Genomic DNA, 19,105 nt, shown 5'->3' with positions numbered 1-19,105 from the left:
TGTTTTCTCAGCAAATCTGATTGTGATTCAAGTACAGAATACCCAACATTCCATTAATATATTGCATAGTTAATATAATTAAATAGTACTGTACCCTAGTTGAAATATCAATAGCGGTATCAGATAGGCTTCTCCTGTCCTTCACTGGATTAGTTTGTGGCCCATAATTTGCTGTGAGAAGGTATTTCTCGTTGGCCACATCATTCTGTGACTTTGAGATTTCTAGAGGGAAAAAAGTCAGAGAATTTAAAAAGTCAATTCAGTTTGTTCATAATTATGTCTGAAATTTATAATTCTTATAATACTTGTAAAGCTGAGCTCTCAGCATTTGAAGTATAATATTCTTGTTTGCATTTTATGAAACTAAAACAGACCTATTAAAATATATCAATTATATATTACTATAGCTTAGATTAGAGAACCAGTTCAGTGTAATGGTTGAGGCATCAGGCTAGAAGCTGGAGACTGGGAATTCTAGTCCCACCTTAGCCACAAAGCTATCTGGGTGATTTTGAACCAGTCATCTTTCCAATCAATCGTAGATCAAAAGACAAAGCTTTAGTAACAACAACAAAAAAAGGCTACATTTGGATAAACTTTTTTTGTCCATGGAAAAGTCTCTCAAGCAATCACACTGAGTTCTTGCAGAAGCTTAGTGCTTCATAGAACACATATTGAAAAACCCTGTTTTAGAGATATCCTGGGTTAATGGGGCTTAATGTAGGAAGCAGGCACACAACAGAGAGTCTACAACATGCATATAATCAAAACACACACACCCTGGTAGCAAGTTCTGCCTAAAATAGTCTAAACTGAAAGTAACAATTTCAGTAAGTATCCATCCATACAGGATACAATTTTTATTCTATTATTTTCCTCTCTTGACAGGAGTCTACTGTTATTACAATTATCCATAGCACAGTTTCAAAGAAGAAGTATGAATTCAAAGGAGTGACTCTTAGTCAGTTTATTGAAAATTTCTCTCAGGCAGTTGTGTAAAAACTGCAGTCTACATTGGCACAGAACGGAGAATGAGTTACAAACTGGAGAGAGTAAGAACTTAGAAAATGCTTCATGATTTGCTCTTTATTTTCTCTTATGTAGCTCTACGTTTGACTTAACAGTAAACTTGTTGATAAGTAGGGGGAGGGGGAAAATCCCTGTTCCAATTATTTCTCAAATAAGCATAGGTGCAAATTATATGTGAATTTTTATTGCATAAGATGTCTCAAGAATATCATCCCCCCCAGAGATAAGATTTGCCCCCACTTTGACACTCTTTCACAAGGCCCTGAAAACCTTGTTTTGCCAATGAGCCTGGGACCCAGGTGGGATGGGGCCCATCAAATGATTAGTTTGATTTCTGTCACCAGGATGTGAAGGTGGGATTATAGTCTTTGTTGTTGTTGGTTTTAGTGGGTTTGTATTGTGATAAGCCACCCGGAGTCATTGACAGTGAGTTAGGTAGCCATATAATTTTTCTATGAATGAATGAATGTTGTAGCAGTGCAAAATCTAAAAAAATGTATTGACCTCTTTGATTAATATTGTCACAAAGGGCAGAAATTAAAAGTGACTATAAATTGTATTAGCTTGGGTGGGAGTATGTAGAACTTTTTCAAATGACATAAGAATAATTCTTCATGATGGGCAGGTCTAACCTCTCATATTCTGCATGTATATTTTTGGAGTATGGTCAATAATTCAGTCCCACAAGCTGTAACTATAATCAGAAGGGGCATAACTAAGAAGTCTCACTAACCTCACTAGAATCTATCAATACACGTTGTTAATGAATGATGAAGCACTTTAATCCAGTGTCATGGCCACCTTGGATTCTACCTCAGAAGGGAAGTGTCAGATGAGAAGTTCTTATTTTCTTCAGGAATGGCATTGGGGGGGATAAGGGGAAGGAAGGCTACTGTTCCTTGTACACTGCAAATCTTGAAGTTCCAATCCAGATTCTAAGATTCAGTCAGCTGTACCTTTGATACTGGTTGTGAATCTCTTTCTTTAAATCCCCCGAAGCCAAAAGATAGGTAGTAAATTATAGTACTGTTCTTTTAGCTACCAGATGACTAGATCTATCCTTTTAAAATGACATCTTATTTCAAAATAGTAAAGACCCTTACTTTTGAAATGTGTGGTAAAAGACAGAAAAATGTTTTCCATAGACTTGTGGAAACCTGGATTAAGTTCCTGAAAGAGAAAGAGACAAGAAAAAATAAATAGAATGGAGCTAGCTTTTCAAGGTTTCCTGGATCATATAACCTCTTTGAAATTGTCAGGGAAACGCAACCGCAAACTTGCAAACAGAGCTATAATTTCTGTGTCTAAGCTTTTAGAAAATTATCTATACTTGCATTATTATTATTATTATATTTTATCCCACCTTTTAAATATTTTGACCAACTCAAGGTGACAAACCTGCCTTAATATTCCTTCCTCCTCCTATTTTTTGTACAATAACCCTGTGAGTTGGGTTGGTCTGAGAAATAGCGACTGGCCCAAAAATCACCCAGTCAGCTTTTGTGCCAAAAAACAGATGCTGTCTGGTCCTTTGGTATCTAAAAGATCACAGTGTTTACCATAGTAATCTTATAAATCAGCCAATATCCCAATCTGAGTTGTAAAAAAAACCCCAAATAACCACTGTATTTTTGTTACTTTGCTGCCATCTAGTGATCATCTGGATTTTTGCTCAGATCATAATCATAATAGTAAAGTTGGAAGGGACCTTGGAGGTCATCTAGTCCAACCCCCTGGCAGGAAAACCTATACCATTTCAGACAAATGGCTGTCCAGTCTCCTCTTAAAAACTTCCAGTGTTGGAGCATTCACAGCTTCTGGAGGCAGGTTGTTCCACTGGTTAATTGTTCTAACTGTCAGGAAGTTTCTTCTTAGTTCTAGGTTGTTTCTCTAGCAAATGATTATTATTTCATATTTCATTTTTGGAAATATTTAAATTGGAAATATGATTCAATCTAAGAATTCTAATGCAGTAAATTCTATCACAGTACATACCATTGACTTTCTAGTTTTCTTTACTTCAATCACATTCTTACTTTACTTGAAAAATTAATCACTATTCTCTTCATTAAAAATTTTAAACCCATTTTAACTTAAATATTTAGTCACTTTCAAAATGAGGCACTTATTTTTATTTGGCAGGCAAGGCTTAAAACGGGAATCAAAGCTCCACAATTACAAAAAAAGGCAAAATTTACCCCATACAAATAATAAGTAATCAAACATTATAACTAGTATGACTCAGGGTTAGCTCATGGGAATTTCAAATACTGCTCCCTGCCTTATATTCGGGGGGGGTACTGGCTGCAGAGTATGTACTGCTAACCACGGTAATCTTGAGAAACTGAAGAGAAGTAATACAGACTAAATAACTTTGTCATCCCATTTTAATTAAATTAAATTTGTCATGAAGATGGGACAGATGAATAAACCATGAATACTTCTATTATGCAATGGGAAATAATAATAATAATAATAATAATAATAATAATAATAATAATAATAATAATAATAATAATAATAATAATAATAATTTTATTTGTATACTGCCCTTCTCCCGAAGGACTCAGGGCGGTGAACAGGGCAATACATACTAAAATACAAGAATACAAAAATTAAAAAGAGATTAAACAAAGTGCCCAATACAACAATAGATTAAAATACATTAAAACAATAATAAAACCAAACCCATCACCCATCAGGCCAGGCCGGCTTGTTCGAACAAGTAGGTCTTTAGATCGTGTCGGAAGGAGCAAAGGTCGGGCACCATCTGGAGCTCAACCGGTAAACGGTTCCACAAATCCGGCGCACCCACCGAGAAGGACCTCCCCCTGGGGGCCACCAGACGACATTCTCTGACCGGTGGCACCCTGAGGAGGCCCTCTCTGTGGGAGCGCACTGGGTGGAGGGAAGTTGATGCCGGCAGTAGGTGATCCCTAAGGTATTCCGGACCCATGCCATGTAGGGCTTTAAAGACCATTACCAGCACCTTGAATCTCACCCGGAAAACAACTGGAAGCCAATGCAGCTCACGGAGCAGAGGTGTAACATGGGAGTATCGGGAGACTCCCAACACAACTCTCGCAGCTGCATTCTGCACCAGTTGGAGCCTCCGAGTGGTCCTCAAGGGCAGCCCCATGTAGAGAGCGTTGCAGTAGTCTAAACGAGAGGTCACGAGTGCATGAGTGACCGTACGCAAGGCATCCCGGTCTAGATAGGGCCGCAACTGGCGCACCAGGCGAACCTGGGCCCCCCTAGTCACAGCTCCTATATGATCTTCTAGAGAAAGCTGTGAATCAAAGAGGACTCCCAGGTTGCGAGCCCTATCTACGGGGGGTAATAACTCACCCCCCATAGAGAGAGATGGAATATTCTGAATATCCCGAGATGCCGGTACGCACAGCCACTCAGTCTTGAGTGTGCTGTAATATTTCTGAGTGTGGAAGAGGAAACTCAGACTAAACAAAAGGCAATCAAAATTAATTCATTTTCAAATTAAGGGGAAAAATTGCTACAGAAAACAACTGTAGCATGGTTATTGTTCAAGACAAGAAGAAGAGTAAATAAATGAAATGAAGGTCAAACTGAACATCAAATAGGAAGTTGTCAATGAGATAGTTACAGAAAATACAGCTTATTCAGTGTTGTCTCGGTTGATAGCATTTCAGGTGCTTCCCAGGTGATAGTGGACCTCTATCTGCTACTGCAGCCTCCTTCTCAGAGACATTCACTTCCTTTACCTGATCATGATTAACATTGGAAAAGATGGATGGCAGAAAAATGAACAGCATGAAGAGAGGGAGGACTCCTATCTATTTTTGTTCTTTAAATCTAGTCTCTTCCCTATTTCATACTTAATTGTTAATACATGGAGGATCATACAAATTAATACCTATGCCTACTATGTTAGGCTGGGGGTTGAAATTAATCATGCATAGAGATCAGTTTCTGGAGACTACCAGACAAAAAGACGTATAAGATTAAAGAAAACATATTAAGCGCAAAATCAATGATAGCTGAAAGCTTTTTGAGTAAGTAGGTGATTGGTCAAACAGAATTTTAGAGTGATACATTACCAATACGTTTATTCTACTGGTGGATTCAGCAAAAGGTGGAGGAGTTGGAGGAATCACCGATACTTTGCTAAGAGTTTTAAGGGGGGGAAAAACAACATAAACAAAACGATTGGCAAATATATCTGCTACATTTCCTGAATTGTCTCCTTCATATTTCATTATTTATCCCCAATTTTAGAATTCAGGAATTCAGTCATTCCACCCAATATTTAGAATAGAAGAATAATAAAAAGTTACCCACATAAAATACAATACGGCAAGTCCTCAACTTACAACAGTCCATTTAGAGACCGTTCAGTTATAACAGCACTAAAAAAAGTGACTTCTGACCAGTTTCCACACTTACTTATTAGGAAGAACTAAGAAAATGAAGTAAAGGTAAAACTTAGGAGATAAATCTTCTCAGCCCATGGTAACTTCCCAATTCAAACAAAGTGCAAGAACTACTTCTTGATATGAGAAATAAGCTAAGATTGACCTAAGATTTATAGGAACATGGAACCTTAGTTTGGAATAGGTTCATCTGTCCATCTACTCATGGATAGATAAATATTTCTTCTCACAGCTTCCCCAATGGCATTAGCAAAGGAACCTATTATCATGATGGTTTGAAATTAATATTATCAGTTTCTCAAAAATGCTGGTGGGATTCAAATATGTGAACAACCAGTACTTTGCGTGGATGCCACTTCTGGAAGTCCATTCTGGGCCTGGGCAACAAAAAATTAGCTACCGGTTCTGCTGAAGTGGTGCGAACTGGCTGAATCTCACCACTACTTCCACTGCCTGAAAGTTGCTACCGCTTCTCACTCGCTTTGGCAATAGATCCATCCACTGCTTGCCTAAAATGTTGCCTACCCATGATGTGAATTTAGAGGTATTCCTCGGCTTATGACCATCACTGAGCCCAGAATTTATGTTGTTAAGTGAGAAATTTGTTAAGTGAGTTTTCTCCAATTGTCAACTTTTCTTGCCATATTTGTTAAGTGAATCCCTGCAGTTGTTAAATTATTAACACAGCTGTTAAGTGAATCTGGCTTGCCCGTTGACTTTGCTTGTCAGGAAGTTACAAAAGGTGATAACATGACCCCAGGACCCTGCAACCATCATAAATAAAAATCAGTTGTCAAGCATCTACCTGCATCTACCTGTACCTGAATACAACATAGCTTAATCATTCAGAGGTAAGACCCATCAGAAATGCTTAAAATTCTGCCTTTGGTAAAACTAGACTCCTGGTAAGTCATGTATGTAGCCTACAAAGAATATTTAAAGAGTCTGTGGTTTGGGGCTGGGGGGGAAGTTGTCACTTTTGTCACTTAGATCACGTCTGTGATTGAAACAAGGAATTAGGACATTTGTCATTGAGATCATGTCTGTGACTGAAACATTAGGACATGAAATGCCACGGAAATCTCATTTAAGACGTGCTTGTTTTAATCTGTGTAAAATACGACATTGCATTTAAATTGAAACATTTAGGACTGAAACTAAATATGTGACTGAAAGCCAACTCCCCAGTTTACTTTCAACATTCAAGAGGTAATACTATTTATGATCTGTCAGTCACACTCCTGTTGGCCTTGGTATTTATTTTTAAGCTTTAATCTTTTTAACCTTTAACTTTTTCAATGAAACCAAAACAAAACTTTACAACTTAATCCCCTTTACCAACTTTGCAAGAACAGCCTACAGTATCAAGGGTCACAGTGTTAAAGAGACACCCCTTTATCCCTCCCCTACCCCCAATGTTGTTGGAGTTGTGGCTATAGCAAAAGCTATACCGTAATTACAGAGCCACACCGAAACGCTCGTCTAAAGACTGCAACACTGAAATAAAAGGCAGTGTTTTAGTGGCTCGAAAGGTAACACAAGGAAAAGTGAAGCAATTTCCCCAAGTAAATATTTGGAAATGGAGATTTCATGAATCAGTTTGCCACAGACGTCTTATATTTAAGCCTTTCTAAAGTTGGACTTAGAAATTCCAAGAATTGCAAGTCTTATATATATCTGAATGAGGCCAAGTGGTAAAATGCTGCTATGGCTGATGTTGTTCAAGTTCTATATGTAAAGAGAATCCATGGCAATGAAATGCATACTCTACCCACGTTCACTAGAACAGGGGTAGGCAACCTTGGCTCTTTTATGACTCGTGGACTTCAACTACCAGAATTCCTGAGCCAGCACGGCTGGCTCAGGAATTCTGATAGTTGAAGTCCACGAGTCATAAAAGAGTCAAGGTTGCCTACCACTGCACTAGAAGCCTCAACAGGCTTCCTGCAGAGGTTAATAAGCACTTAGTACTACATCAAACGTCTGTAGGACACGTCAACTTCCTTGTCCTTACCTTAATTTCTGATAAGATTTCAAGAGTTTTGCTCCAGCAGTTTCATATCTACCTATCAAGAATGAAAAGAACTCAAGGTCACTGATAGCAATAAACTTGTACTCGCGTGCCAATTTTTTTTAATAGATGTAGCCAGGGCTTTTTTTGTCATAGAACGCCCTGAACGAAGTTCCGGCACCTTTTTTAGATGGAACCTTGTAGGGTAGGCAAGGCGGGTTGTATGACATGTGTGAATTCCGGCATTTTTACTACTTGATATTGCCAGTAAGAAAATGTTTGTGGTTTAAAATGTTCTCTTCCTGTTTCTGTTCAACCCCCTGTATTATAATAGATTATGGAGACCTCAACTATAGCAGGGGAAAAATGAAAAAGAAGTAAAGACCATTAAGGCAAGATGATAAAATGAAAAGAAGCAACTTTCGTATGTAACACCATTTAAATATTGTACAACTTTTCAGTACAAATAGTGCTAGAAAAAAAAATCTCACTGATTATAAAAACTACAGATAGGCAGTCAACTAAAACACAGTCAACCCATGTGATTCAATCTATCAGTGTTGCAAATGATGAATGGTGTGAAGCAATAAAAGCATTGATTATTAACAATTACATTTGGAATGTGTTCTTATATCTGTCCACAAAGAAAATCATTCTGCATCAGGTAAATCATTAACAATATAGAAAATAATTCTTTGGCATAATCAACCAAGCTGACAATAAAAATTATTTTCTCACACTGGTTAATCATGTGATCTTTCATAACATGTGTGCCAGTAAAACAGGGAAGTGTGTATATGCTAGTCTTCTGGCAGTAGCGATGCTACTGCAGTTTTCATTAATCCATATACAAAGAGAGCTTCTATATAAATCAACCTAACTTGCAATACCAGAGCTAGAGTCATAAAAACTGGACATTGAAGAATGAATCGAGAAAAACTCAAGTTCTGTTGTCCTAAGAAGAACAGCTACTGGAGGAAAAGATCTCACCAGAACTGAGAGCTTTAATCAGTTTGATCAGTAGTTAAATCAACAGAAATGGCTTCTTCAAATTTACTTCACAAACTAAGCAGCCCCAAAATTCAGACCCTTCTTAGCTTTAAACAATGAAATGATCCTATTCACACACCTACAAAGTTGAGAAAAGGTTTTTTGTGAAAGGAAGTAGAATTAACATTCCAAAGGCTAAATGCAGGAGCATTTTTAAATACTTAGATTAATTGTTAGCCAGACTGCAAATAAAGGATGAGGTTGATGATGATTTCTCTTCTGAAAAAACGCTGTCTTGATAATTTAGGGTCAATTCAAGCTTTATCCCAAAGCCTAAGAATTGTTCAAATATCACCATAATATATGTGTGTGTGGTTCTTGTTTTTTGTAAATTTTGTCAGCTGTTTTTACAATTGTATTGTTATAGTTCCTAATGTTCCAATAATTATGAGGGAAAATATTGCTGGTTTAGTCCATTGTCTCTGTAATTCAGTTGTTCAGTCCAAATATTTTACAACCCTTTCCAGTTTCTTTTGAGCTAGTCTAGTGTCATTTAATACCATCACATTTATAAGTAAACATTATAGAGCTTTTCTTCAACTATTGTAGTGGCTAGCATATTATGCCCTAGATTTCTGTTCATTTGAATTTGGAAATCCCATAAAATGGTCATTGTGAAGCATCTTTTCATCATTATGTGCATCAAATCTACTCTCCTTCTATCATTACTATTTTCATCATAGCTCTGATGAGTTACTGTACTTACGAAGCAATAAAGAGTATTTTTATTCATAGTATTTATATAGTTTATTAAATTAAGAAGAGGTTCTAGCTCAGTGACAGAGAAAATGGCCAATTAGTATGAAAATGTTAGATTAAATGCCAGATAACCAATTATGTGAAAAGTTGGAATAATCAATAATTGATTTAATGAAGCAATAATTTGGCATTCATAAAATAATTTCATAATTTCCTTTTGAGCCTTGGAAGTGAAGCAGTTATTATCATAAGTTCGGGGAATGGCGAAGAGTGATATAGTATTTTCAATAATTTTATTTTGGATTTTGGAATGTTCCCAACTAGGCTGCGAATACCTAGAGCTATCTGTTAATTTGTTGAACAGGCCCTTTTATTAAAGCTTTTTCTTTTTACTTCTACTCTCACCAAATTTCCATATTAATAGTGGGGCTAGCATTAGTTAGGGCTAGATGAATCAAAAGTTGGAATTAAGATTGCCGGAAGAAATATCAACAACCTAAGATACGCAGATGATACCACTCTAATGGCAGAAAGTGAAGAAGAACTAAAGAGCCTCTTGTTGCAGGTGAAGAAGGAGAGTGCAAAACTTGGGTTGAAACTTAACATTAAGAAAACCAAGATCATGGCATCTGGCCCTCTCAATTCCTGGCAAATAGATGGGGAAGAAATGGAGGTAGTGACAGGTTTTATTTTCCTGGGCTCCAAGATCACTGCAGATGGGGACTGTAGCCAAGAAATTAAAAGACGCTTGCTCCTGGGGAGGAAAGCCATGGCAAATCTAGACAGCACACTAAAAAGCAGAGACATCACCCTGTCAACAAAAGTGCGTATAGTCAAGGCTATGGTCTTTCCAGTTGCAATGTATGGTAGTGAAAGTTGGACCATAAGAAAGGCTGAGCGCCAAAGAATTGAGGCCTTTGAACTGTGGTGCTGGAGAAGACTCCTGCGAGTCCCTTGGACTGCAAGGCGATCAAACCGGTCAGTCCTAGAGGAGATCAATCCTGACTGCTCTTTAGAAGGCCAGATCCTGAAGCTAAAACTCAAGTACTTTGGCCACCTAATGAGAAGGAAGGACTCCCTGGAGAAGAGCCTAATGCTGGGGAAGATCGAGGGCAATAGAAGAAGGGGACGACAGAGAATGAGGTGGCTGGATGGAGTCACTGAAGCAGTAGGCGTGAGCTTAAATGGACTCCAGAAGATGGTAGAGGACAGGAAGGCCTGGAGGAAAGTTGTCCATAGGGTCGCGATGGGTCGGACACGACTTCGCAGCTAACAACAAACAACAACAAAGCATTAGTTGCTGGACTGAATTTATTTTCTTATATTTGTCATGGTTAGTCATGTTGCATATGTCAATTGAAACGCAGCCTGGAAATCTCTTCTAAAAAGATCATTTGTTTTGCTTATTTATTTATGCCTGTCAGATAGGTAACTTGTTTTTCAAATAATGTTCTTGCACTATGTGAAAAATACTATGCCAATGCCACAAAGCATTGCACTAGATAAAAAGGCATTTGTACTGAAGATTTAAAATTAATTTATGATTAAGCAGTAAATGAAAGTGTAGGTGATTAGTTTTCCATGAAAACATGAAACTGTTCTATTATCCTATTTTCTGTAGTTCCTTATATTTAACGTTGTGTCAAGTATATCAGAAGTTTATTGGCCTTGTACAGTAATAAATACTGTAAATTGAACCCAAGAGGTATTAACAGATAATAATTATTGCTATTATTAATACTTACTAGTCTGTTAAATTATTTTGGCTTCAAGAGAGTTGTAACTAAGGTTTATCTCTTTATACATCTGCAGCCAAACATATTGAAATCATCTAATTTCAATGGGACATAAGCACAATCATGGATAGTAGGTTACTTCTGGACCAGCTTTTACATTTATTCAGTTTCTGGTTACTGTTCCAAAGTTTAGATTATTTTTTTTAATCAAGAGATACTATTTCCCATTCATTTTTCTTCATTTTTCAAGACTGAGAAATCAGTTTGTTAAAACATGTCTACAAGACCATTTGAGTTTATTTGAATTCTAATTCTGGGTGATATTCAAGACTAAAGGAGTAGAATTCAACATTTACAACTAAATTTGCCTTTCCTTTCCATCACACCCCATTGTGCTTCCATCCCAATCTACTGCAGGGAATCTTCCTACCTGCGAAGCAGATTTTGAAGGCACAAATGTGAGGAGGAATCTTCTTCGTCCATTCTGCTAATATGACTTTGCTATATCTGGATTGTAAAGATGCAAACAGATCATCATAGAAAGAGTTATTTATTGGTTGTCTGGATTTCTATAGTTCACATATACTGTAGATATGGTAGTTCTGTGCTAAGGGAAGTCCTTTCTCTGACAGGAAAGTTTAATTTTACACTGCATTTTGGAACTGGATTAGTATAAGCTTTTAATAATTTAACATGTTTTTTCCTAAATTTTACCATAATAATGATTATATTACATTCGATTGCATTAAAACTGAATAATTTTTTTGGCATTATGATAAAGGGCCAAGAGAGGGCACTGTTTGAATTCATAAAATAATTTATGAATTCATTCAATAATTTGCACTGAAAACTGCTAGGAGTCCAATGTTTTTCTAGGAAAACGTGGAATTATATGAGTCACTGCATATTTAGACAGTTGTGAAAGTCAACATCTTTGTTCTTATGACATTATGTTATATTTATTTACAAATAAAAATAATACTGACTTTTTTGGGGGGTTTTACTTTAATTATATACTTAGATTTAGATTTTTATATACGGTATGTATTGTTCCTATAAACACTGTTTAACATATGCATTTGCAATGTAATTAGAATTCACTTATAGATTATTTTCCTATTATGTTTTAAAAAATGGTAATAGAACTAATTTGTTTTCATGATTTCCTCTTTTCCTTTCACCACCTTTAAATTGCATTCCCTTTCTTCCCTTTTTTATTGAAAAGTTTTAAAATACATTTTGAGTACAAAGAAAAAAAACCCTCCACCCCCCCGTCTCCCCAACCCCCCCTCCCCTCCCCTCCCCGACTTCCCAGAGATGGATACAGGGTATAAAAATACAAATAAACATAATCTAAAATATGCTAACAACAATAAAACATTAAATTCTATTGCACTTTAACTCCCAATTGTCCGAATAATAATAAAGTAACTACAAACTAATTATACATCATATAGATCCACTACTTATTCAAATGCTAAATGAAACTTTTTAGTCCCATATTTGTTCTGGATATAATCAATCCATCTCCTCCATTCCACAATGTATCTCTGTTGCGATTGGTCTTTCAAATACGCTGAAACCTTCACCATTTCCTTTCTTCCCTTTTCTATCATTTTTTTAAAAAACATACACTAAAAACGTATGCAACAGTTTCTCATCACCTTCTGTGTCTCAACAGTAGCAATGCCTTTGGATAAATTCCGCTTTTTTGCAACTAGAACAGAACTCAATTTGGCCTCTATTTTCCAGTATTTCTCCAAGAGAATTGCCCTGGAATTAATGATGGTGTTGGGGTGGGTGGGGGGGTGGGGGGAGCCAACTAAGCACTAATATATGGTATAGGCAGCTTTGACAAGAGTGTGTATAGAAATTTCCACTTAAGAAAATTCTCACGATAGCTTTTTTTTAAAAAGGAAGGGTACGACTTCCGGTGGCGTCGCGGCGCCGAAGACAGCCTTCCCGGGCTGCCCGCGGCTCAGCTGTTTGTTTTTTCGCCCGTAACAGCGCCGAACAGCTGTTCGGGCGAAATTGAAGCCCCCTCCTCAGGAGAAGAGGAGGGGGTGAGGCCCCAGGTAGGGGTTGAGTTCTCCGAGGCCGCCTGAGCTTGGAGCTTGGGCGGCTGAAGGATTGAACTCCCCCGAAGCCTGGGTTGCTCCCAGCTGGCCGGCGTGTCTGCTCTGAACTTTTTGGAGCAGAGCCAGGCGTCTGCGAACCATCCCTGCCTGAAGAAAGGACTATGATTTAAAGGAGCAGGCAGAGCGATACAAGAGATAAAGGTGAAGAGGCTTATTTTATTATACTCTCTAACTACTTGAACTTTTTAAACTCTAAGTGAAAGTGCGTCATATTTGAGGATTAAAAGATGGCGGCGAAACCTCCCCCTAAAACTCTTCGGAGTGGTGGATCCTCGCCAGTGCAACAATCATCTTTACAGGCGTTGCACCCTTCTGAAGCGCTGACAGCGAAGGAGTTTCGAGATGCTGTGGATAAACTTTTGGACTCAATTAATCAATCAATGGCTGATAAATTTGCGCAGATGGAGGAGAAATTGGAGAAACTGGAGGAGAGAATGGAAGAGAGGATGGAACAGAAGCTCAGCGTGATGAAGGTAGACATTTTGTCTTCAGTGCATAAAGTGGCGGAATGTGTGGAAGAATTAGATGAAAAGATGGATGATTTGGCTCAAAGGAATGCTATATTAGAAGTTAAAGTAAGAGAGAATGAAAATGTAAGAGACAAACTGGAGAAGGACTTAAGCTTAGCCCAATTTTACCAGATGCAGTTTGCTGTCAGAATCAGAGGCTTAAAAGAGGATACTAAAGAAGATTTGAAGCAGCTGATCTCTGAGGCTTTTGAAGAAGTATTAAACCTGCCAGCATCTGAAATAAGAGCAGCTATGGATAAAGTGTTTCGGGTGAATTCATGGATTGCTAGACAGAGGAAGTTGCCTAGAGATGTGGTGGTTTATTTTGCAAAAAGAGAGATCAGAGATCAAATTATACAAGCTGCCTATGATGTTAAAGTGGTGATTGCTGAACAAGAAGTTTTGGTTTTAAAAGAAATTCCTCCAAGGATTTTAAGGGGAAGGAAGGATTATACATTCCTCGTGCATGAGCTCAAGCAAAGAGATATAAGGTTCAGATGGGAGATTCCTCAGGGGCTGATGGTGATGCATGAAGGTAAAAGGTACCGGTTGATTACTGTGAAGCAAGCGCGTGATTTCTACAATAATGTCCTAAAAGCAACCCCATTAACGCTCCTGGAAGCTGGAAAAGGATCTGGAGAAGAAGAACAACAAGAGGAGGAAACAGAGGAAAGTGGTGTGGGAGGAGATCAAGTTACAACTTCTTTGGATGATCCTAGAGAGCAAAGAGTGACGCGTGCTGCTTTAAAACGAGCAAAGAAAATAATAGAACAAGATCAGCAAAAGTCTTCAGTTTCTTCGCAACGTACATACAGTCAAGCTGTGGGAGAGGCACGGCCTAAAGAAGTTAGTCCTATCAAGGCTGTGGTCCAAGGGCTTCTGGATGATATGCATGGCAACTAAATTTTTAACTTGGAATGTTAATGGACTAAATTCACCGCAGAAGAGGAAGAAAGTTTTTCAATATTTAAAGCAATTTAAGATAGATGTTATATGTTTGCAAGAAACGCATATTAGAGTTTTGGATCAAAAGTATTTACTGAACTCGAGACTGGGTACGCATTTTGTTGCCTCTGCAGAGAATAAGAAAAATGGAGTAGTTGTTTATGTTAAAAGTGCCTTAACAGCAGATTTAATTGAAGCAGATAAGCATGGAAGATATGTTATGATTGAGCTGCTGTTAGAAGGTAAAAAGATGCTTCTAGTTGGACTATATGCACCTAACCAACAACAAGCTGATTTTTTTAGCTTACTTCATACAAAGCTTACCCAGTTGGATTATAAATCTTTTATTTTTATGGGAGATTGGAATGGTGTTCTGGATGTACACTTGGATAAAGCTGGAGCTTTTAAGCGTATTCCAAGCCACGCCAGACTGCCTAAAACTTTTTTTGAATTGAAGGATGATCTCGAATTGCGAGATATCTGGCGGGAGAGGCACCTGCAGGAGAAGGATTATACTTTTTACTCTGACAGACACCAATCTTTCTCAAGGATTGATTTTATTTTGTTGACTAATGATTTCTTTTTGAGAACTAAAAAAGTGAAGATATGTGCAAGAACTATTTCAGACCACAGTCCAGTTTGGTTGGAGATTGATAAGGAGAAAAGAGACAGGCGCTCGTGGCGCGTAAATGAGAACTTGTTTAGAGATCAGAGAAATGTGGAAGAATGTAAACAGCGGATGAAGGATTTTTTTGAGATTAATATGAATAAGGGTACCTCTATGGATATGGTTTGGGATGCTAGTAAGGCCTATATGAGAGGTGTGTTGATATATATGAATAATAGACGTAGACGTGTAGTGGAAACCAGAAGGAAAGAACTGGAGAATGAAATAAAGGAAAAAGAAAGGGCTTTGATTTTGAATCCAGGGGACGTGAAGATTAAAGAGGCTATTAGGCTGTTAAGAGGACAATTTGATAAATTAATGGCAGACCAAGTGGCAACCAATCTGCGGTTTGCTAGGCATAATACTTTTTGCAACGCTAATAAACCAGGCAGATGGTTAGCCTATAGACTGAGGAAGAAACAAAGGGCCTCTAATATAGACAAGATTGAATATAAAGGAAGGGTCGTGTTTCAACAGAATCTTATTAAGGATGCTTTTGTGGATTTTTATTCGAAATTATATACCAAAGAGGAAATTGAGGTAAAAGACATTGATAAATATTTGGAGAATGCTAATATTCCGGTCCTTACGCAAGCACAAAGAGAGGGGATTAACCAACTGATCACAGAAGAAGAAATCCTTTCAGCAATTAAGGATTTGAAGGTTGATAAGGCGCCCGGTACAGATGGCTTGTCTGCGGCTTTTTATAAAAATTTACAATTTGAGATGATAAAACCGTTAAAGGAACTGTTCCAGACAATCCAGAGGGGGGGAAAGGTGCCACCGTCTTGGAGAACAGCTTTTATCTCATTGATTCCGAAGGAAGATCAGGATGCTACTCAAGTTAAAAACTACAGACCGATTTCGCTTTTAAATACAGATTATAAGATATTTGCTAAGGTTTTGGCTAATAGACTGATGAGGGTTCTGCAACAGGTGATTCATGGGGATCAAACGGGGTTTATTAGTGGTAGGCAAATGAAAAATAATGTTAGACATATAGTTGATGTGTTAGAGTATTTGGAAAGGCACAACCAGATCTCTGCAGCGCTAATTTTTTTAGATGCTGAAAAGGCTTTTGATCAATTGAATTGGCAATTTCTGTTGAGAATGTTAGATAAAATGGATTTTGGGGAAAATTTCTTACAGCCGATTAGGGCATTATATCAAAAGCAAACTGCCCGAATCATAGTTAACAATAGTCTGACGGCAGTATGTAATATTGAGAAGGGTACAAGGCAAGGATGTCCGTTATCGCCCTTGTTATTTGTATTAACTTTAGAGATATTATTGAACAAGATTCGGAATTCGGAAAAAATTAAGGGGATACAAGTTGGAGATCAGGACTATAGATTGAGAGCATTTGCAGATGATCTGGTTGTTACAGTGACCCAGCCAGAGAACTCTGTTGTGGACCTGATAGAGATAATAACACAATATGGGAAGGTTTCTGGATTTAAAGTAAACATACAGAAAACTAAAATTTTGGCTAGAAACATGACAGGCCTTCTTGGAAGGATTAACTGGATTTGAGATTGTTAAAAGGGTTAAATATTTGGGGGTAATTTTGTCGCCCTCGAATACAAAGCTATATAAAAATAATTATGAAAAATTGTGGGGGAAAATTCAAAAAGAATTGGAGAGTTGGCAAAAATTGCAATTGACTTTGTTGGGACGGATTGCAGCAGTGAAAATGAATGTCCTGCCCAAATTTTTATTTTTATTCCAAATGATACCGATTCTTAAGAAAGATTCTAATTTGGAGGAATGGCAGCGTGGTATCAATAAATTTGTGTGGGCAGGGAAAAAGCCACGAGTTAAACTTAAGATTATGCAGGATATTCGTGAGAGAGGTGGCCTTAAATTGCCTAATTTTAAATTATATTATGAAGCTGCTGCATTAGTAGGAATAAGTGATTGGATCAATTTGACGCAATCGAGGTTATTAAATCTTGAGGGCCATGATTTGTTGTTTGGCTGGCATGCATATTTGTTGTATGATAAGAAGGTAGGTACTGTGTTTAGGACGCATATTTTAAGACAGGCATTGCTGAGAGTTTGGAAGAAGTATAGACATAAGCTAAGTTGTAAGATACCATTGTGGGCAATTCCAAAACACGCAATAGAAAATATACATGCTGGTTTCAAACACGATGAGACTACCTACAAGGAAATTTTAAGTTTGGAAAGGAATGTTTGGTGCTTGAAATCATATAGCTTCTTGCGAGAAGAGAAGGTTGTTCAAACATGGTTTCAATATACTCAGTTACGGGCCAGGTGGAAAGAAGACCAGAAAATTGGATTTGCAACGATTGATGAAAATCTGATAAAGCAAATTAGAAATCAGGGACCTGCACACATTAAACGGATATATCTTGCATTGATAGAGATTGATTCAGAAACAGAGCTTGTTAAGGACTGTATGATAAAATGGGCCCAAAATATTCAGGAAGTTATTACAATGGACATGTGGGAGAAGATCTGGGTGAGGAATGTGAAATTTACTCAAGCTCAAAATTTAAGAGAGAATTTTTATAAGATGTTTTATAGATGGCATTTAGATCCTAAAAAGCTTGCAAGTATGTACCCGAATTATCAGCCTAAGTGTTGGAGGTGCGGGGTTGAAGATGCAACATATTTTCACATATGGTGGACATGTAAAAAGGTTAAGGCCTTTTGGATTAAAATCTGGTGGAATATACAGAAGATCTTTAAAAGGAGGATAAAGTTTTGTCCGCAATTTTTTTTGTTGGGAATAATTGTTGATGCTACAGTGGTGGACTCTAAGTTGATGCTGAATTTAGTCACGGCAGCAAGACTTTTGATAGGACAATATTGGAAGAAAGAGGAGCTGCCGACCATAGAAGAATGGACTTTAAAGGTTTCCGACCTGGCAGAGATGGTGAAGATATCGGCTTATTTGAAAGATCACTCGCAAGAACGTTATATTATGGAATGGAGAAAGTGGATTGAGTTTATCCAGAATAAGTATAGGGTTAAGAAGTTTTATCTAGCATTCGAATAAGTCTTCCTTCGTGTTTTTTCTTTTCTTTTCCTATTTTTTTTATATATATTTAATAATGTTAAGTTTTGTTTGTTCTTATATAAGTTAGAGAGTGATGGATTTTAGAATTTATGGTTGTTAGTATATGGTTGCTTATGATTGCTTTTATATATATATACCTTGTATTTAGCTCTGGGAAGTCCGGGGGGGGGAGGGGGGTGGGGGGGAGGTAGGGGAGGGAAGAGGGAGGGGGGAAGGGGGGAGGTAAGGGGGGAGGGAAGAGGTAGGGGGGAGGTAGGGAGGGGAGGGTGGAGGGGGATGGGGGTTTTTAATGGAAAATTGTATTGTAAAACTTTTCAATAAAAAAAAAAAAAAAAAAGGAAGGGTACGATGGCCCATGAGGAAAAACAACCCACATCCATATTTAAGCAGAACATGAGCCAACCACAATGGCACAAATATTGTGCAAGCCTTTACGTTCTCCACAACTCTGTCAGACCAAAGCAAGCAAATTTAAAGTGTTTTAAAGCAATTTGTGTCAATGAAGTCTGCTGTTTAAAGTCACGTTCACACTTTTAGAATAGAATAGAGCTGGCAGGGACCTTGGAGGTCTTCTAGTCCAGCCCCCTGCTCAAGCAGGAGAACCTACACCATCTTAGACAAGTTGACTGTCTTAGCCTCTTCTTAAAAAACTCAAAACTCAAAAATTTCACTTCTGAAAACACAAAGGACATGTGTCCCCCATCTGTCTCTTGTCAAGGCCAAAGCACATTGGCATCTAGCCTCACAAAGAGCAAAATTAAAGATGACTTAGAAAACAACCCAGAGGAAAGGCAGAGAGTAAAATTACGTGATATGCTAAATTTAAAAAAAAATCAATTTGTTGTAATATTACTATAGGAGATGAC

At 37.6% G+C, this 19,105-nt stretch overlaps 1 protein-coding gene across 1 annotated transcript in view; it reads right to left on the bottom strand.

Moving 5' to 3' along the window:
- SYTL3 (synaptotagmin like 3) overlaps positions 1–19,105 on the bottom strand; it is a 38,001-nt gene that overhangs the window by 7,636 nt on the left and 11,260 nt on the right. The window contains exons 5-8 of the mRNA XM_083371223.1: positions 7,453–7,504; positions 5,106–5,172; positions 2,133–2,199; positions 95–222 (exon numbers count right to left, since the gene is read on the bottom strand). Coding sequence (XP_083227349.1) covers positions 95–222; positions 2,133–2,199; positions 5,106–5,172; positions 7,453–7,504 — 314 coding nt within the window. The remainder of the gene's footprint in view (positions 1–94; positions 223–2,132; positions 2,200–5,105; positions 5,173–7,452; positions 7,505–19,105) is intronic.

The sequence above is a fragment of the Vipera ursinii genome (genome assembly GCF_947247035.1).
Source record: "Vipera ursinii genome assembly, chromosome: 1".
Taxonomy (NCBI): Eukaryota; Metazoa; Chordata; class Lepidosauria; order Squamata; family Viperidae; genus Vipera; species Vipera ursinii.
The sequence above is the reverse complement of the archived record's forward strand: the minus strand, read 5'-3'. Positions and strand labels throughout refer to the sequence as shown.